A 20,939-nucleotide genomic window follows, 5' to 3' on the forward strand; every position below is an offset into this window, starting at 1 on the left:
ATGTGACTGTATGAAATGGAGATCATTTGGAAAATCGGTCCATCTATGCAGTGTATGTGGCCATTCTATAAAACGTACTTTAGGGCCAATGGTGGAATAGTACGATCTGAATGGGGTAATTGTTATGTCATAACCGCCTTCTAAACGTTAAAGTGAATGTAAAGGTAGGTTGTTTTTTCCTTTTTAATAACAGTTATGTAATACTTACCTGCTCTGTAATGGTTTTGCACAGAGTAGCCGCGATCCTCCTTAACTGTGGTCCCCTGCCGGCGCTCCTGGCCCCTCCCTCCTGCCAAGTGCCCTCAGAGCAAGCAGCTTGCTATGGGGGCACCTAAGTAGGCTCGCTCCTTAGCCACTGCTCTGTGTGTCTATTCAAACACAGATGAGGCTTGGCCCTGACCTCGCCTCAGTAGCTATGATTGCCAAAGGCTTCTGCTGCTGTCTCAGCCAATGAAGAGGGAGAGACCCAGGGGAGCCCAGGCTCTCACGCACATCACTGGATCAGGGTTGGGGGGGCTGCTACACACAAAATATTTTTTACCTTCATGCATGAAGGTAAAAAAGCTTGAGCCTCTAACACACACACACACACACACACACACACACACACACACACACGAAACTGGAAAAATTTGAATATGGTGCAAAAGTTCATTTATTTCAGTAATGCAATCTCAGAAAATGAGAATATTCCATTCAATCAATAAAACACGGATTGTACATAGAACAATATCGCACCTCTGAAAAGTAGAAGCTGCATATGTACTCAGTACTTGGTTTGGGCCCCTTTTGCAGCAATTACTGCCTCAATGCAGCGTGGCATGGAAGCTATCAGCCTGTCTCACTGCTGAGGTGTTATGGAAGACCAGGATGCTTCAATAGCGGCCTTCAGTTCTTCTGCATTGTTCGGTCTCATGTCTCTCATCTTTCTCTTGGCAATGCCCCATAGATTCTCTATGGGGTTCAGGTCAGGCGAGTTTGCTGGCCAATCAAGAACAGTAATCCCACGGTCATTGAACCAGGTTTAGGTGCATTTGGCAGTGTGGGCGGTGCAAAGTCCTGCTGGAAAATGAAGTCAGCATCCCCATAAAGCTTGTCTGCGGAAGGAAGCATGAAGTGCTCCAAAATCTCCTGGTAGACGGCTGCGTGGACCCTGGACTTAATGAAGCACAGTGGACCAACACCAGCAGATGACATGGCTCCCCAAATCAACACAGACTGTGGAAACTTCACACTGGACTTCAAGCATATTGCAGTGTGTGCCCCTCCATTCTTCCTCCATACTAGGCGTCCTTGGGCCTCTCCATTCTTCCTCCATACTCGGGGTCCTTGGGCCTCTCCATTCTTCCTCCATACTAGGGGTCCTTGGGCCTCTCCATTCTTCCTCCATACTCGGGGTCCTTGGGCCTCTCCATTCTTCCTCCATACTCGGGGTCCTTGGGCCTCTCCATTCTTCCTCCATACTCGGGGTCCTTGGGCCTCTCCATTCTTTCTCCATACTCGGGGTCCTTGGGCCTCTCCATTCTTCCTCCATACTCGGGGTCCTTGGGCCTCTCCATTCTTCCTCCATACTCGGGGTCCTTGGGCCTCTCCATTCTTCCTCCATACTCGGGGTCCTTGTGCCTCTCCATTCTTCCTCCATACTCAGGGTCCTTGGTTTCCAAATGACATGCAAAAGTTGCTCTCTTCAGAAAAGAGGACTTTGGACCACTGAGCACCAGACCAGGCCTGTTTTTCTTTAGCCCAGGTAAGACGCTTCTGACGTTGTTTGTTGTTCAGGAGCGGCTTGACAAGAGGAATACGACATTTGAAGCCCATGTCCAGGATCCGTCTGTGTGTGGTGGCTCTTGATGCACTGACTCCAGCCTCAGTCCACTCCTTGTGAAAGTCCCCAACACTTTTGAATGGCCTTTTCCTGACAATCCTCTCCAGGCTGCGGTCATCCCTGCTACTTCTGCACCTTTTTCTTCCACACTTTTCCCTTCCATATAACTTTCTATTAATGTGCTTTGATACAGCACTTTGGGAACATCCAACTTCTTCTGCAATTCCCTTTTGAGGCTTTCCCTCCTTATGGAGGGTGTCAGTGATGGTGTCAGGTCAGCAGTCTTTCCCATGATTGTGATTCCTACTGCACCAGACTGAGAGACCATTTAAAGGCTCAGGAACCCTTTGCAGGTGTTATGGCTGAATGATCTGATTAGAGTGGGACACTTTGAGCCGAGAATATTCCACCTTTTCACAATATTCTCATTTTCTGAGATTGTGGATTTGGGGTTTTCATGAGCTGTAAGCCATAATCATCACAATGATGACAAATCACGGCTTGAACTATCTTGCTTTGCATGTAATGAGTCTCATATATTAGTTTCACCTTTTTAAGTTGCTGCACTGAAATAAATGAACTTTTGCATGATGTTCTAATTTTTCGAGTTTCATCTGTATACTTCTTTCTGTCCTTAAAGGGCCAGTTCACCTCGCCTATGCAGAAAAGGGGCGTCTGCAGGTAAAATAAAATTGTGCAGCTTTGGCCAGAGTTGAATAACCCCCTTGCTTTAAGCTTAGGCCATTTAGGTACCTCATGAAGCCTGACCAGAATACTTCCAGGATGTTGCTAAGACGTTGCTAAGTGAGGCCTAGTCATTACTGCTCCAGTCCTCCATCACAGGATAAGGGAAGAGCTTCTGCATCAGGGGAGGGGAAGAGCTTCTGCATCAGGGGAGAGAAAGAGCACGTGAGGAGGTTTGAATTAGAGAACGCTCGCTCCTGCGATGGCGAGGGTGAACAGTAACAGCTAGGCCTCACTTAGCAGAGTCCTAGCAACGTCTTAGGATATTCCAGTCAGGCTTCAGAAGGTATTGAAGTGGCCTACACCGATAGCAAGGGCATTATTCAGCTTTATTCAGAGCTGCACAGTTTGTTTTTATCTACAAAGCCCTCTTACCTGCATAGGTAGTTTATTTGTAAAGGAGAACGAACCCTTTACATACAATGTACTTGTTTCAGCAACAAAACACGTAAGCAGTTCTAAACCAGTTCACAGACTTTGCATGGGCAACAATGTTATTTCTGCTTTACACATTAATCTCCATCCACAGTCTTCCATGTGATGTTTACATACAGTGCCCAGCAGTCACTATAGATCAGAGGTACCTTCAGTTGAAGCAGCGTCCACCATGATCCTCTGCATCAGCACCGGTTCCTCTCCAAAGTCAAACACTACAGTTTGCCGGAAGGTCCCAAATATTTCAGTGGAGAAGTTGATGATTACTTTGTACATGCAATGATCGGTCCCGTTCTGCGCCAGGTTCTCGCCCACCCACTCCTGGCAGCTCTCCGGCACCTCCTGGGACATCTGGGTGTTGCCGTCTCCGGCGGATATTGCCACAATACTGAAATGAGGTCTGTGTGCATCGTACAGCAGGGCCACCCGGTGAAGGATTCTCGCAGGCTGCAAAAGTCAATGGTAAAATCATCATTCATCAGAATCCTGCTCCCTCTGTCCTATCATCTAGTCAGAGTACAAATCTATACCCTGTCACTGAACAGTGTCATCTCCCATCTGGACAACAGTTACCTCTCCCATACACGAGAGTCGCATCACATTTGGCTTCCACCTACAGTTACAAATATATGCAATGGACACCTCGGCTTCTAATGAAATCAGGATTATTATTGGGATCTATTTAGCCAACAGTGCTGAGTTCTGGAAAAAATGTTTAGCACTGTAATGCACTGCCCCTGCCTAAGTAAATATAGATACATCGGGTCATCTACAAGTTTCCTTTAACACTTGGGCCCCATTCAAATGGGGTACAGACATGCATCTTCCATGCACGGCTGTCTTTTACCGGCAGGAGGATGCACAGCTGCTGCTTTCATCCCTCTGCTGGCGCCAAATTAATTTCTAATGTGACAGGCAGCTGCAGTGTACTAGTATGACAGGCGGGAGCGTGTGGGTCCCCGCTTGAATACAGGGTGCTTTAGGGACCCACGCACGCATGTTACATTAAGACACAGCAGCTGTGTCTGTAGAAATGAATGGGACGCCAGCATGGGTATGCAACAGCTGTGCTTCACCTTGCCGGTAAAAGACAGACCACATGCACCCCATGTGAATGCGGCCCTATTTTCAATGTCAAATCGTGAAATTATTACGAATGCTGCAAAAGTGTGCCCATCCTAGAAAGGGCAAGGTAACGTGAAATGAAATAATGTAAGGCACAAGTGAGAGAAGCACACATTCAGGGTATAGGTGAGGGTCAGGCAAGTTGCCCAGTTAGGGAAAGATTGATAAGTGTGGGGTCACTGTGGTAAAAATATTGTCAAAAGGGGCAGGAGGGAGCAGGTGGGTAATGTGCAGACATGGTGGTGAGAGAGGCGGGTGGTGTGCAGAAATGGTGGTGAGAGACATGGGTGACAAAGGTGCAGTGATGAGAGTAGGTGGGTGGTGTGCAAACATGGAGGTGAGAGAGGCGGGTGGTGTGCAAACATGGAGGTGAGTGACAAAGGTGCAGTGATGAGAGTAGGTGGCTGGTGTGCAGACGTGGGGGTGAGAGAGGCGGGTGGTGTGCAGATGTGGGGGTGAGAGAGGCGGGTGGTGTGCAGATGTGGGGGTGAGAGAGGTGGGTAACATAAAGGTGCAGTGATGAGAGTAGGCGGGTGGTGTGCAGACACGGTGGTGAGAGTAGGCGGGTGGTGTGCAGACACGGTGGTGAGAGTAGGCGGGTGGTGTGCAGACACGGTGGTGAGAGTAGGCGGGTGGTGTGCAGACACGGTGGTGAGAGTAGGCGGGTGGTGTGCAGACACGGTGGTGAGAGTAGGCGGGTGGTGTGCAGACACGGTGGTGAGAGTAGGCGGGTGGTGTGCAGACACGGTGGTGAGAGTAGGCGGGTGGTGTGCAGACACGGTGGTGAGAGTAGGCGGGTGGTGTGCAGACACGGTGGTGAGAGTAGGCGGGTGGTGTGCAGACACGGGGGTGAGAGAGGCGGGTGGTGTGCAGACACGGGGGTGAGAGAGGCGGGTGGTGTGCAGACGTGGGGGTGAGAGAGGCGGGTGGTGTGCAGACGTGGGGGTGAGAGAGGCGGGTGGTGTGCAGACGTGGGGGTGAGAGAGGCGGGTGGTGTGCAGACGTGGGGGTGAGAGAGGCGGGTGGTGTGCAGACGTGGGGGTGAGAGAGGCGGGTGGTGTGCAGACGTGGGGGTGAGAGAGGCGGGTGGTGTGCAGACGTGGGGGTGAGAGAGGCGGGTGGTGTGCAGACGTGGGGGTGAGAGAGGCGGGTGGTGTGCAGACGTGGGGGTGAGAGAGGCGGGTGGTGTGCAGACGTGGGGGTGAGAGAGGCGGGTGGTGTGCAGACGTGGGGGTGAGAGAGGCGGGTGGTGAGAAGACGTGGGGGTGAGAGAGGCGGGTGGTGTGCAGACGTGGGGGTGAGAGAGGCGGGTGGTGTGCAGACGTGGGGGTGAGAGAGGCGGGTGGTGTGCAGACGTGGGGGTGAGAGAGGCGGGTGGTGTGCAGACGTGGGGGTGAGAGAGGCGGGTGGTGTGCAGATGTGGGGGTGAGAGAGGCGGGTGGTGAGAAGACGTGGGGGTGAGAGAGGCGGGTGGTGTGCAGACGTGGGGGTGAGAGAGGCGGGTGGTGTGCAGACGTGGGGGTGAGAGAGGCGGGTGGTGTGCAGACGTGGGGGTGAGAGAGGCGGGTGGTGTGCAGACGTGGGGGTGAAAGAGGTGGGTGACATAAAGGTGCAGTGATGAGCGTAGGCGGGTGGTGTGCAGACACGGTGGTGAGCGGGTGGTGTGCAGACACGGTGGTGAGAGAGGCGGGTGGTGTGCAGATGTGGGGGTGAGAGAGACGGGTGGTGTGCAGACGTGGGGGTGAGAGAGACGGGTGGTGTGCAGACGTGGGGGTGAGAGAGACGGGTGGTGTGCAGACGTGGGGGTGAGAGAGGCGGGTGGTGTGCACACGTGGGGGTGAGAGAGGCGGGTGGTGTGCAGACGTGGGGGTGAGAGAGGCGGGTGGTGTGCAGACGTGGGGGTGAGAGAGGCGGGTGGTGTGCAGACGTGGGGGTGAGAGTAGGTGGGTGGTGTGCAGACACGGTGGTGAGAGAGGTGGGTGGTGTGCAGATGTGGGGGTGAGAGAGGCAGGTGACATAAAGGTGCAGTGGTGAGAGTAGGTGGGTGGTGTGCAGACGTGGGAGTGAGAGAGGCGGGTGACAAAGGTGAAGTGGTGAGAGTAGGTGGGTGGTGTGCAGACACGGTGGTGAGAGAGGTGGGTGGTGTGCAGATGTGGGGGTGAGAGAGGCGGGTGACATAAAGGTGCAGTGGTGAAGTAGGTGGGTGGTGTGCAGACGTGGGGGTGAGAGGCGGGTGGTGTGCAGACATGGTGGTGAGAGAGGCGGGTGACATAAAGCTGAGAGGAAGGGAAGAGGACGATGGGAGTCAGGTGCAATGATGAGTGCAGTAGGAGTGGAGTAGAGTCAGGTTCAGTGGTGGTGGGGGAGTGATGTTCAAGGTAGATGTTGAGGTTGACGGGGACACACCGATGTGGTGTGCTCAGCCTTTTGATGCTTTACCTAAAAAGTAACAGAATAGGACCCCATAAAGTCAGCAAAGTCAGGAAAGCAATTTAGCAGCAAGTGTAGAGGCCTCAGGTAGGGATGCGCCAATAGCATGTATTTTCACGAGCACTCATGCAAATGTTCCCGACAGGCTATGATGGGAAACCACATGTGATTTGGACAGGAATTGCTTTCCTGTTCAAAATTGCATGCTATTGTTTGCGGTGCAATTTTTGCCAATACATTTTATATTGAAGCAAATCGCATCACAAAGTATTGGTACTCGGTATCGGCGAGTACTTGACAAAAAGTCTTGGTATTTGTACTCACCGATCAAACAAAGGGTATGGGTGCACCCTGGTCTCAGGGTAGTGTGATCATAGCGTATAATGGAGGCATAGACGGGGCTTTCACCAAATGTGTAGTGGCAGTGATTTGACATCTTTACAGTCACACTGATTACAGCTTCTGTCACACTACCTTGGATCCGCGTATACAATGCTTCGCACAATCAGCGAAAGTCATGGAATGAGGACAATGCATTAATAGATATGGGGGGGGGGGGTCAGTACATGTTCTCTCCATAGCCAGAAGTGCAGGATTCTCTCATTACAGACACCATGGGCACTACAGGAGTGCCTGCTTTCCAATACCAGTCACAGTTTATAGAGCACACAGGCAGGAGGGGAAGGCACCTACCTTACATATCAGCTGAAACGTCCAGGTCTGCTGTGACTTTTTGGTGGTAACAGTGACGGACAGATCTGGGCTGTAGTCCACTTGAACTCCATCCACACATTCACTGAGCTGGAGAAGAAAACAAGAGACATATTACATGCTGTACAAATACCCGTCAGTCCAAGTCTCAGAGCTCATTGTGAGAATCCAGAACCTGAGCACATCCGTTTGTGTCTTCATGACTTCTATGCTGCCTGTTACTGGGACTCTCTTTCGGCAGGAAAGCCCCGGCTGAAGTCTCATGTCCAGCCAGACAGAAGTGCATTTTGATGTACGTAGATATTTTTTGCTTCTTGATAGAACAGCCTTTAGACTGGTTTTAGACAGCTATAATTCTTGTTTTTAAAGGTTAAGTTTACCTTTAACAAAAAATAATCAATACACACATTTTTGAAAGTAAAAATGTGCACTGATCTTTAATAAACAGGAGCCTGCAACGTATTGCACCAGCTATCACTAGCCTGCAGGGGCAATACTTTGTACCTCTGTACTAGTGGTGACCTTGATAGCTGGAGGGGGTGTGAATGGACTACTGGGGCGCTGATTCGCATGCTCGCAGCCCATTTAAATTACAAGTCTGTCTGCCATGGTGTCGAATGAGACTCATAATTTTTTTTTACATTGATGGCTGTGCAGCCACAGCCCAGCGCAGCCACATCCTCAATATGTGACAGTGGGTGCACTGTCATGGGGAAGGGGAAGGGGAAGGTTGCTGAACATTACATCCTAAATATAGCTGTAAAATGTAGCATGATCAAAATGGTGAACTTTTAAAAAGGATAAGTTCATTTTTTAGTAAAAAATAATAAAATGTACATTTTTTGCAGGTAAAAAAATGTGCATTGATAATTTTTGACTGCAAAGCATTGCACCAGGGATCAGCAGATGGCTGGTGCCATGCAGGTCTCCTGCAGATCTGTCAGAAAATCTTCTTGCTTGTATGGGATGTACGGGTGATATGAGCAAGCAGATATACTGACAGGAAGAATCAATGAACTACCATCCAGCTCCAGAGTGCCGTGGTAGTTCATTGAGGGCTACAAGCAGACAGCTGCTAAGGCTTTTGGGACTTGTAGTCTCTCATTCACAGAATGCTGTGAATAAGAGACGCAGCGGGGGGGGGAGCACCATACGGCCACATTTTCTTTTTTTAATTTGACAGCTAGTGGGGGGGGGGGGGGGATTCCTCACTAACTGTCGAAGCGGGGAGCAGGGGCCAGTGAGATCGTAACATGTTACACCCTGAATACAGATGTAAAATGTTACAAAAGGTGATCCTATCCAGGGGCAGACTGGAAACTCGGGCACTGCCCGGGGTCAATAGGGGGCCCCATGAGATGCCCCTGGTACCTTTTTCTTAGGCTTTTTTGAGTTTTAGGCAAGGACACAGGGGCCCCATGATCCCCTATTGCCCAGGGGCCCCATGAGTTGTCAGTCCGCCCCTGATCCTATCCTATCAGCAGCCCCAGTTCCTTTAGCAGGCTATATCCAATCACTGTCCATCCTCAAGTGACATTCGTACAATATCAAAGCTGTCATCTTACTGGCTGTTACAGTCAAATGTTTTTGAGCCCAGGTTCACACGGATGTGGTGCGGGATTAGCGGCGATTCCTGAGCGTTTTCCTCCCCGCATCACATTGGCACTCCGTTCATGCAAACTGCTATGGGTGTCAACAATACCCCAAAAACGGTCCCCAAACTTCAGTGCAATTGGCTGAATCAGATCACATGTGTGTGAACACCCATGCAATCAGATTCCAGTGAGGGAAAAAAAAAAAGGTGTGCGCACCTTTTTCATGAGGCTGCGGTGCAATTTGAGCCATACAAAATGAATGGACTCAAATCGCACTACAAAGAATCGCCTATGTGCTTTGGACAGGAATGTGGTGAGACTCCTGTCCCAATCACATGCAGTTCCCTGCACCTCATCCGTGTGAACCCAGGCTTAATGTATGATCCATTATATTAGGACACGTGTGGACTTGACTCACCACTCTCTCTGGTGACAAGGAATTCATCCATTTCTCAATCAGAGACTCCATGTAGCTACCCGAACATTGCGTGTTTTCCTTCTGCTGCTTGAGGCGGATGAGGCGCGAGGCGTACCGCTTCTGCCACTCCTCCAGCTCCTCCTGGGAGTGCGCCGATGTACACTGCGCTCCGTACCGACATATCCCCTGCTCCAGAAACCTGCACGGCAAACCCAATCCCATTACCTGTCACTGTGTAGGTATGTCAAGCTTCAGTATAAAATACAGCAAAGTGTCTTAAAAATCTGCATGGTATTGAAATAGGAGAACATAAAGAAAAAAGGAGCATGTGCTATACTATGGAGGACAGAGAACGGGACACTGTGGGACCTAATCAGGCCTGTTCCAGGGGCTTCAGCTTGTAGAACAGCCGTGTGACCAGCAAGCTTTGAGAAATAATTTGCAAAGCATCCAGCAAACGTTTTTTGAAGCTTTTAAAGTTCTATTCAGCTAGTTTTTTAAACATTTTACACATATCCTAATGGGAGAGCTGATAGCCACTTACTCAAGCAGCTAGCAGGCTTCAGAGCTTTTTGAAAGCCTGCTAGCAGCTTGTTGAAGGTGGCAATGAGCCCTCTTATAAGGATGTGTGTTCGACATTTACAAACTGGAGCTGAATGTTACTTTAGAAGCTTCAACAAAGTTTAATAAATGCTCTGCAAATACTCTGTCAAAGCTTGCTTGTCACACTGCTCCTATATAAGCTGAAGCCCTTGTGTACCAGGCCTTACAGTGAGGGGGCAAATACAGCCATAGGATGGACCCCGCAGTGCTGACTCCACACTGCACGCTCATTCTACAAGGGGCCCCTATGATACATTACATGCACATACCTTTTACAGAGAGTGTACTCTTCGCTGCTCGTCACGCCCCGCGGTGGTGGTCTATAGAGCCATCCGTCCTGAGTTCCTGCAGGGATGTAATGACATAACAGTTAGTAAAGCTGTCGCAGGTCACCAATAACAGAGCCAACAGCAGCTCCCAAGAGGAGTTTTGAGGCTCTCAATTTCAAAGAGGAGTACAACGTACCATCTTCCAGATCCTCCCCCTGGTAACTGCTGCGGACATTGCTGCCGACATTCTGAAAACACGAGAAGACACATTTCAGAGAGTCACAAGACCAGGCCCAGGTATTAAAAGGCAGTTTACTGAGCAGGGAGGGGTAGGGGCCAACCCGTGTATCAAACCATAAAAAGCAAGCGAACGTCATAGGGAGGAACATGGGCAACTGACTATTATAGGTGAAGGAGAAGACATCCTGCTTGTCACATTTTCCATCAATATGACTTCACATGCAGTTCAATGCAACTGCACCTTTCCCTTAGGCCTCGTTCACACAGGACGCTATTTATTACAGGTACTTATATAGGGCTGTCAGTTTACTCAGCACTTCACATATATATTGTACATTGACATCAGTCCCCGCCCCCGAGGAGCGTACAATCTAAGGTCCCTAACTCACATTCATACATACACATACTAGGGACAATGTAGACAGGAGCCATATACAAAAAAAACGACTTCCTGCGCTCAGAAACCTAACTAAACTAATAAAGGCTGCTAACACCTGCACCTTATTACCTGAAAGTGAAAAAGAACAAAAATACAGAAAATAGGTGTAACGCTCTCTAAAATACTAACACTAAAAGGATCCAATTCACCTCCCAGCATGTCTTTGGAGTGTGGGAGGAAACCGGAGTAGCCGGAGGAAACCCACGCAGGCACAGGGAGAACAGGCAAGGCAAGTGGTGCCGTGGTCAGGATTTGAACCAACAACCGTAGTACTGCCAGGCGGAAAGGTTAACCATTTAGCCGCTGTGGACATAACAAAACCCCTCTCCTAGAAGCCATCCTCCTGGAAGGAGCGTTTTTGCAGACGCTTGTAAAACTATCTAATGCTTTTACAAGCGTCAAGCGCTCGGGCGTTAACACATTTCATTGGCTAGAACGAACGATCATTTATTCTGGCCACTGAAATCAATGAACGGTCAGAGCGCTAAACATGCCAGGCGTTTAGGCTCGTTTAGCCGCGTCAAGCATTTTTTCTGCTTGGCGCACTGGCCCCGGGTTTTTTTTACCTGTTAAAAGCGACGGCTACTAAAAGCTTCTAAAAGTCTTTGTGAGAACACACAGGATAACATAGAGGGCCGTTTGGAAGAAGTAAAAATCGTCTGACACCCCTAAATGTGGCAGCATGAGGCCTTATCCCTCCACCCCCACCCACCCCTTATTAGTCCATAGATTTAGCGGCTGTTTCTTTTGTTTTTTTCCCCCCAGCTGAGGATCCTACCAGTTTCACACTCCCTTGCCCCAGGGTGACAACGCTCACTGTACTTCATCTATGGAGGAGCAGCGTTGTCACCTTACAGCCCCCTCCTGATTTGGACTACAAAGAGCTCCTCCTATCCTACTCTATCCTCTATTTCCTGGAGAAGGGGGGAGGGGCATAGTGTAGAAAAGATAGCTGGGAAAGCTGATAATATTGTTGGTGATACCAGTTCAGCAAAGAGGAAGAACACTGCAGTTCTGACAGGTCTACAGGTACAGAACCTAGCCTAGAAAAAGAAAACTAATGCAGTCACCGCACTGATGAACCGATAAGCTGCAATACATTACAGTTTGGTTACGGGTTTAGATATCCTTTACCGGTTCTAAGAGCACTTCATTCCAGCCGCACTTACCTCTATTTCAGCTAGTAACGTTTTTAACCGCGACAGATCCTTGGTTACCAACCCATTCTATGGAACAGAAGAGAGAGGACGACAGTTAGAGGATCTTGTATTTATTATCTCCCTAAACACCCGAGTCCAGTACTCACAGCAGCGGGGGCCACTGGCAGTCAAATCCTTTAAGCAGAGAGCGGGGGGGGGTGAGCAGCGTTGTGTGCATCTTTGGACACACACAGGCCGTCTCAGGATTGAGCCCACATGTCTACCCCCATGACACAGGAGAGGAGCAGCAGAGAGAGGGGGGGGGGGGGGGGTGAGCAGCGTTCTGTGCATCTTTGGACACACACAGGCCGGCTCAGGATTGAGCCCACATGTCTACCCCCATGACACAGGAGAGGAGCAGCAGAGGGGGGGGGGGGGTGAGCAGCATTGTGTGCATCTTTGGATACACACAGGCCGGCTCAGGATTGAGCCCACATATGTCTACCCCCATGACACAGGAGAGGAGCAGCAGAGAGGGGGGGGGGTGAGCAGCGTTGTGTGCATCTTTGGACACACACAGGCCGGCTCAGGATTGAGCCCACATGTCTACCCCCATGACACAGGAGAGGAGCAGCAGAGAGGGGGGGGGGGGGGGTGAGCAGCGTTGTGTGCATCTTTGGACACACACAGGCCGGCTCAGGATTGAGCCCACATGTCTACCCCCATGACACAGGAGAGGAGCAGCAGAGGGGGGGGGGGGGGGTAATTGAGCAGCGTTGTGTGCATCTTTGGATACACACAGGCCGGCTCTGGATTGAGCCCACATGTCTACCCCCATGACACAGGAGAGGAGCAGCAGAGGGGGGGGGGGGGTGAGCAGCGTTGTGTGCATCTTTGGACACACACAGGCCGGCTCAGGATTGAGCCCACATGTCTACCCCCATGACACAGGAGAGGAGCAGCAGAGGGGGGGGGGGGTTGAGCAGCGTTGTGTGCATCTTTGGATACACACAGGCCGGCTCAGGATTGAGCCCACATGTCTACCCCCATGACACAGGAGAGGAGCAGCAGAGAGGGGGGGGGGGGTGAGCAGCGTTGTGTGCATCTTTGGACACACACAGGCCGGCTCAGGATTGAGCCCACATGTCTACCCCCATGACACAGGAGAGGAGCAGCAGAGGGGGGGGGGGTTGAGCAGCGTTGTGTGCATCTTTGGATACACACAGGCCGGCTCTGGATTGAGCCCACATGTCTACCCCCATGACACAGGAGAGGAGCAGCAGAGAGGGGGGGGGGGTGAGCAGCGTTGTGTGCATCTTTGGACACACACAGGCTGGCTCAGGATTGAGCCCACATGTCTACCCCCATGACACATGAGAGGAGCAGCAGAGAGGGGGGGGGGGGGTGAGCAGCGTTGTGTGCATCTTTGGACACACACAGGCCGGCTCAGGATTGAGCCCACATGTCTACCCCCATGACACAGGAGAGGAGCAGCAGAGAGCGCAGGCGGGGGACCCCAGAAGAGGAGGTTCAGGGTCGCTGTGTACAATGACATCACACAGAGTAGGGGAGTAGAATATGTTTGTTACTTTAATTCAACAATAAATGCCTTTAGAAAGACTTTAAATTCGCTTCATTATGGTTCAAAAGGAAAAAAAATTGCCATCAACTCTGTTTATTGTGAATAGAAGCATGGCACAGAGATACGTCTGACTGCAATGTCACATGAAAAACAGGAACACGCCAAACACAAGAATTTGTAAGACAAAAAGAAACCACCAGGAAAGTAAAACCCCACTAGATGGGAGGAATGAAGACAAGTTAAAGAGTAACTCCACTTTCGTTGAGAAAAACCCTCCCCCTCTGGGTGATCTACGTACATTGAAGGAATTGTAACAAATATTTATTGCAGATTCCTACCTTTTGTTATTGTCTGTGTCCATGTGCAGATTGACAGGGAGTGATTTTGTAATGATTGATCAGCTGTTGCAGGTAAGTGGCAGGGTCTGCATCCCATTATATGTGATTTACCTTTGGGAGTATCTATCAAAAAAATGGTATTTTTGTTGCAGGCGATGCCGCTGACTTGTATTTTAGTGCAGACTACTGGGAAAATCAAGGAGCCGATCACTCACTCAAGCAGGAAATGACATTTCAAGGCGGGGGGTCCTGTATACCATCTATATACAGAACGCCTCCAGGCAGCCATATTGGATTGAAATTTTCAGAAAATGTCAGCAGCGCAGATAGAAAAGGAAAAATAATTTTTAGTAACATCTGTAAGGGAACCGACCCCAAACTGCGCTTGGGTACTTCCGTTAGAACACAGATTCCCTGTCCAAACACCAACCATAGACACCACCGCTGACCATACAAGACTAGACGACACCAGTCCTGAAGTAAACCGGGAAGTAGACTAATTTATTTTAACACAGATACAAGATATATACACTCAAGGGAACAACCCCCCTCCCTGCATAATGAAACAGGGTGGGGCAATCTACCTTTAGTAACAAGAGACACACAAACAGACAGTCCCATCAGGAGGAAGGGCTGCTGGAGACACCCCCCACCAAGCTAATACCCATAAAACACATACATCCCATAATAGTTTGCTCCCAAGCCAGAACAATGGGATGCAACCCCTTAACAACAAACAATCCACAACCCCCACCCCACCTATACAGGTCTACACATTATTAGGACAGATTACGCTGTACCCCTAACAGGCACAGGGTGACTTACACATAAGAGGGATATGGGGAGCTGAGACAGGGGTCTCCCCACCTTTCCAAAGTGGGCTGTGTTCCATGTCCCCCCCACCCAAAGTGACTCCCGTCACAACATTCAATTACAATATGGATTTTTTTCTTCATTGTTTGCTTTTTTTTTCTCTCCATGAAAGTGAACTTAACCGTTTTAGCACTTTATTTGCCAAGTGGGATATAAAAATCGATGGATCTGCTCGACTATCGCACGTCACTGACAAGCCTACAGAGACAGGGTCACTGTGGCTTACCACCAATCCTGGACACTATCACATGGGACAAGCAGTGATGTCATCCACCCAGGTCAGCTTCTTCACCATCTGACACTACAGCATACCCAGGGTGAACGCCTCCTGTAGGGTAGTGGGTAATGGAGCATGGACTGGGCAGAACACCTTGCTAGGCTTGGGACACTGCTTGCCTTGAATGGGTAGGTGACAGTGTCTATGAAATAACAGATATATAATCAAAGATATCCATAAGAGCAGCAAAAAAAGGGAGAAAGTGATGGTGTAGATACAAAACAGAAAAAAAAGAAAAAAAATCGAAAACCCTTGCCTTTGAGAAATTCAACTGGGGTGCAACGCGTCATGCTGGGCAAAACTTAGCTGCCATTTTGGAAAGTCGAGTATGCCAATAGCCCGTGACATTCCTCTATGAATTATTTGCATGCGAGTGGAATTTTAACTTTCTTATGGAAATAAACGAGAGGTCTGCACCATTGGATGTTTCTTTGCTTCCTTTTAATACATCTATTCCTGGGAGATCGGTAATGACCAGGTGAATGCTGAAGAAGATCGTGGGCTGTAATAATCGACCCTCCTTTTGCAGTGGGGTCCATGATACAAGGTGAGGAGATACCCATGAGGCGCGGTGAAGGGCGTGGTGAAGGGCGCGGTGGTGTTCGTTCACACTGGAGAAAGTCATACTGTTATTCTGACAAGAATTAAATATATTCACTTGTGCTAAAAAGTTTGCATCCCCCGGCAGAAATTGTGAAATGTTGGCATTGATATTGAAAATATGACGGATTTGCCAAAAAATGCTCTTTTATTGAAGGATGATGATCGTATGACGGCATTTATTAGCAAATAGTTGTTTGGCTCCTTTTTAAATCCCAACAACAGAAATCACCCAAATGTCCTGGATCAGACGTCTCCGCCCCCCGGATCAGACGTCTCCGCCCCCCGGATCAGACGTCTCCGCCCCCCGGATCAGACGTCTCCGCCCCCCGGATCAGACGTCTCCGCCCCCCGGATCAGACGTCTCCGCCCCCCGGATCAGACGTCTCCGCCCCCTGAAATGTTTTGGCCTTGGTACAGACACACAAGGTGACACACACGGGTTACAATGCCAATTAATGTCCCACATCTGTGGCTTTTTAGGTTGCAATTAGTGTCAGTGTGTAAACAGTCAATGAGTTTGTTAGCTATTACGTGGAAGCACTGAGCAGACTAGATACTGAGCCATGGGGATCAGAAAAGAACTGTCAAAAGTCCTGTGTAACAAGGTAATGGAACTTTATAAAGATGGAAAAGGACATACAATTATGTCCAAAGCCTTGAATATGCCAGTCAGTGCTGTTACATCACCTATTAAGAAGTGGAAAGTTTGGGGATCTTTTGATACCAAGCCAAGGTCAGGTAGACCAAGAAAGATTGCAGCCACAACTGACAGAAGAATTGTTCGGGATACAAAGGGAAACCCATAGGTAACCACAAGAAAAATCCAGGCTGTAGATTGAAGATTGCATGAACATTGGTTGGTGTATGGGACTACACTTTTTTTTTTAAGGCTTTAAGAGTTCTATTGTTTATATATTTTTGCACATTCACAAAAGGATACTTCATACTGGAGGGATCTGTTTCTGATAAAGGTTTATGGTATGAGGTTATACAAGATTTGATGTCATCTTGGAAGCAATTCACCAGTATTTGATATATGAAATAACCGACAAAGTACGAGGCCAGCGTCACCGGCCACATATTACCGTACTACAGACCAGTTGCTATGGGACGCTCCAACTGGCTGCTCTTTGCAGCACGGACAGTGATCAGTTCATCATTTTATTGGCTTACCAGAGGCTCCCCGATGAGTGTTTTGGACAACACACTGGCCACGATCTGCAGCTTTCCTTCCAGGTGCAAACAGCAAAGTACAGCGTGAACGGAGGCATCCAGCTGGGCCCGGCCGGCGCCAAGAACTGCAGAGACACACAAGACTTAGGTGGCAGCCATGCTGGATTGTACCAATATAAACACGGACACATGGACATTTCTAACTCCCTATGACCCTATTCATGATGGGGCAGATCCTGCTCAAAACCTGGCCAATTAAAACGAAGCAAATGATGGAAAACAAAAACAAAAAAAGGGGGGGGGGCATTTATTTTTTTGCATTGCAGCCTGCAAAGCATTGTAACCATGATCAGTGCATCGCAGGTGCAATTCACAGGCTCCAGCAGACTATTACTCCAGCCCAGCCCTTTGGTTATGGAGCCGGAGGAAGTCATCAATGGACGAGTGCAGTCACGTCACCCCGCTTGTGTGACATTGAGAACTAGAATTCCCTTTGCTGTGGTGGCAGATGAGACTTCCCATTCAGAGATCCTACGGATGGATCTGTGAATGGGTGACACCGCTGAAGGTACCCAGCCATGTACAGCTGCACCAAATGAAAACATATAAAGAACACTGTGAATAGAAAGCCTGCGATTCAGGCAAAAGGAGGGGCAGTGTGAGGGGTGGGAGCTGCGGAATGGCATCATGTCCCTTGTAAGGCCCCTTTCAAACGGACGGCCAATAAGGTCAACCTGTCACTTTTTTCAGGCAAACCCAAACAGACCTTCCATTGCCAGCTATGGAGCAGATGTAAACAGACACGTTTGTTCACACCCGCCTGCATCCGGTCTGCTAAAGACAGATCTGTCTAGCGGATCGGAAGACAGTAAATGGACAGGCGGTCCCCATTTACATCCAGGGGCTCCTCCTCTTCTCAGTGTGCCACCATACCTATAGGAAGATGCCTCCTATCATGGCACACCTGTGGGCTTGATCCTGAGCTGCGCTGCCTGCGTCTATTGACACAGCCTCAGTCCCACTCCCTCATCACAGGATTTGACTGAGAGCAAGGAGAAGAGACAACGGCTACAGACAGGCATAGCACTTAATCAACGTAAAAATGTGGGGGGTGCTGGGTGCTCCTACCCCCCTGCTGAGTGCCCACCATAGCAAGCTGCTTGCTATGGGAGCATTCATGCGTGGTTGCTGTGTGGCTGTGCGTGTCCATAAGAGGCATAGTGTGGGTCAGCCCTTTCCCTGCTCATTGGCTATGATTAACAGTAGCAGGAGCCAATGGCTGAGCCAAAAGAGGAGGCAGAGAGCTGAGAGTTTCAGTTCCCGTGCAAATTGCTGGATCGAGATCAGGCTCAGGTAAGTATAGGGGGGCTGGCAGGGGGAAGCTGCATGCTTGGCACTGCCACCCCCTTCTCACTGGCTATGATTGACAGCAGATGAGCCAATGGCTCCTGCTGCTGTAGCTGAGCCAATGGCTCCTGCTGCTGTAGCTGAGCCAATGGCTCCTGCTGCTGTAGCTGAGCCAATGGCTCCTGCTGCTGTAGCTGAGCCAATGGCTCCTGCTGCTGTAGCTGAGCCAATGGCTCCTGCTGCTGTAGCTGAGCCAATGGCTCCTGCTGCTGTAGCTGAGCCAATGGCTCCTGCTGCTGTAGCTGAGCCAATGAGGAAGCAGAGAGCCGAGAGAGCTTCAGTTCTTGTGCAAATTGCTGGATCGAGATGAGGCAAGTGAAGGGGGGCTGGCAGGGGGAAGCTGCATTCAAAAAGGTTTTCTTCCTTAATGCATAGAATGCATTAAGGTAAAATAAACTTTCTTCCTTTGGAATCACTTTATAAGCCAATCAGAGAGGCTCTTGCACTATATGGCTGTTGGTAAGTCTAGAAGAGATTGCACAGATTGTAGCATACATCAGCAATATAAAAGTTGTTATGGTAAAGCATGTGGACTCACCCAATTTACAGTCTTCGTCAGCCTTGTCATAGTTTTTCTGAAATGGGAAGAAAACAGGTAGAAGTCAGTAACAGATCCCTCCATAGCACCACACATACCTCTACTACACCGAGCAATGGAGTCAGCTCTGCCCAGGGACACCAACCGTCTGCAGACGAGTCAGCTCTGCCCAGGGACACCAACCGTCTGCAGACGAGTCAGCTCTGCCCGGGGACACCAACCGTCTGCAGACGAGTCAGCTCTGCCCAGGGACACCAACCGTCTGCAGACGAGTCTGCTCTGCCCAGGGACACCAACCGTCTGCAGACGAGTCAGCTCTGCCCAGGGACACCAACCGTCTGCAGACGAGTCAGCTCTGCCCGGGGACACCAACCGCCTGCAGAGGAGTCAGCTCTGCCCGGGGACACCAACTGTCTGCAGACGAGTCTGCTCTGCCCGGGGACACCAATCGCTTGCAGACGAGTCTGCTCTGCCCGGGGACACCAATCGCCTGCAGACGAGTCTGCTCTGCCCAGGGACGCCAACCGTCTGCAGAGGAGTCAGCTCTGCCCGGGGACACCAATCGCTTGCAGAGGAGTCAGCTCTGCCCGGGGACACCAATCGCTTGCAGAGGAGTCTGCTCTGCCCGGGGACACCAATCGCTTGCAGAGGAGTCTGCTCTGCCCGGGGACACCAATCACTTGCAGACGAGTCTGCTCTGCCCAGGGACACCAACCGCCTGCAGACGAGTCTGCTCTGCCCAGGGACACCAACCGCCTGCAGACGAGTCTGCTCTGCCCAGGGACACCAACCGCCTGCAGACGAGTCTGCTCTGCCCAGGGACACCAACCGCCTGCAGACGAGTCTGCTCTGCCCGGGGACACCAACCGCCTGCAGACGAGTCTGCTCTGCCCGGGGACACCAACCGCCTGCAGACGAGTCAGCTCTGCCCGGGGACACCAACCGCCTGCAGACGAGTCTGCTCTGCCCGGGGACACCAACCGCCTGCAGACGAGTCTGCTCTGCCCGGGGACACCAACCGCCTGCAGACGAGTCTGCTCTGCCCGGGGACACCAACCGTCTGCAGACGAGTCTGCTCTGCCCAGGGACACCAACCGCCTGCAGACGAGTCTTCTCTGCCCAGGGACACCAACCGCCTGCAGACGAGTCTGCTCTGCCCAGGGACACCAACCGCCTGCAGACGAGTCTGCTCTGCCCAGGGACACCAACCGCCTGCAGACGAGTCAGCTCTGCCCAGGGACACCAACCGCCTGCAGACGAGTCAGCTCTGCCCAGGGACACCAACCGCCTGCAGACGAGTCTGCTCTGCCCAGGGACACCAACCGCCTGCAGACGAGTCAGCTCTGCCCAGGGACACCAACCGCCTGCAGACGAGTCTGCTCTGCCCAGGGACACCAACCGCCTGCAGACGAGTCTGCTCTGCCCAGGGACACCAATCGCCTGCAGACGGGTCTGCTCTGCCAGGGACACCAATCACCTGCAGACGGGTCTGCTCTGCCAGGGACACCAATCACCTGCAGACGGGTTTGCTCTGCCAGGGACACCAATCACCTGCAGACGGGTCTGCTCTGCCAGGGACACCAATCACCTGCAGACGGGTTTGCTCTGCCAGGGACACCAATCACCTGCAGACGGGTCTGCTCTGCCAGGGACACCAATCACCTGCAGACGGGTCTGCTCTGCCAGGGACACCAATCACCTGCAGATGTCACCTACGCAGAGATATGGCAATACTGTGGCTGAGATATTTCATTTTGCTGCAGATTTTACAATGAATCTGCAGGTCTGTATCACCCAGCAGTGTGCAGTACCTGTGACGTCATTCCCTCTCCAGCTCTGTTTGAAAAGTGCAGGGTGTCTGCAGGAAGTTCCTGTTTGCAGATCATGTCATTTCCTGACACTACACATCCCATGATGCTTTGCTTCAGGGCAGGTCTACGGATGGCACTTTGCTCACTGCACATCTATTACCAGCAGAGCCTGGGGGGGGGGGGGTGACTGGGTGGGATTCTATGCTAATCTCCACCCATCCCAGGTCACCTTTGTAGTCTCATGGAGGGCAGAGGGGAGTCTAAACATCACGGCTCAGGGACAGGAGGTGGCTGCGGGAGGCTCATTGTTACACAGCTGGTAGTAATGGATGCAGATGAGGCAGGAAGTAGAATGAACATTGCA

General features: G+C 50.7%; 1 protein-coding gene across 1 annotated transcript in view; it reads right to left on the reverse strand.

Annotated features, from left to right (window-relative positions):
• Nucleotides 1-20,939, reverse strand: part of LOC149429020 (ATP-dependent RNA helicase with zinc finger domain-like) — a 118,624-nt gene that overhangs the window by 65,202 nt on the left and 32,483 nt on the right. Inside the window, exons 3-10 of the mRNA XM_089666821.1 lie at nucleotides 18,765-18,801; nucleotides 16,820-16,944; nucleotides 12,004-12,060; nucleotides 10,352-10,403; nucleotides 10,156-10,231; nucleotides 9,284-9,482; nucleotides 7,253-7,360; nucleotides 3,154-3,451 (exon numbers count right to left, since the gene is read on the reverse strand). Of these exons, the coding sequence (XP_089522947.1) occupies nucleotides 3,154-3,451; nucleotides 7,253-7,360; nucleotides 9,284-9,482; nucleotides 10,156-10,231; nucleotides 10,352-10,403; nucleotides 12,004-12,060; nucleotides 16,820-16,944; nucleotides 18,765-18,801 (952 nt within the window). The remainder of the gene's footprint in view (nucleotides 1-3,153; nucleotides 3,452-7,252; nucleotides 7,361-9,283; nucleotides 9,483-10,155; nucleotides 10,232-10,351; nucleotides 10,404-12,003; nucleotides 12,061-16,819; nucleotides 16,945-18,764; nucleotides 18,802-20,939) is intronic.

Source organism: Staurois parvus, unplaced genomic scaffold (genome assembly GCF_062004578.1).
Source record: "Staurois parvus isolate SC_StPar_1 unplaced genomic scaffold, SC_StPar_1.0 ptg002863l, whole genome shotgun sequence".
NCBI classification, from domain to species: Eukaryota; Metazoa; Chordata; class Amphibia; order Anura; family Ranidae; genus Staurois; species Staurois parvus.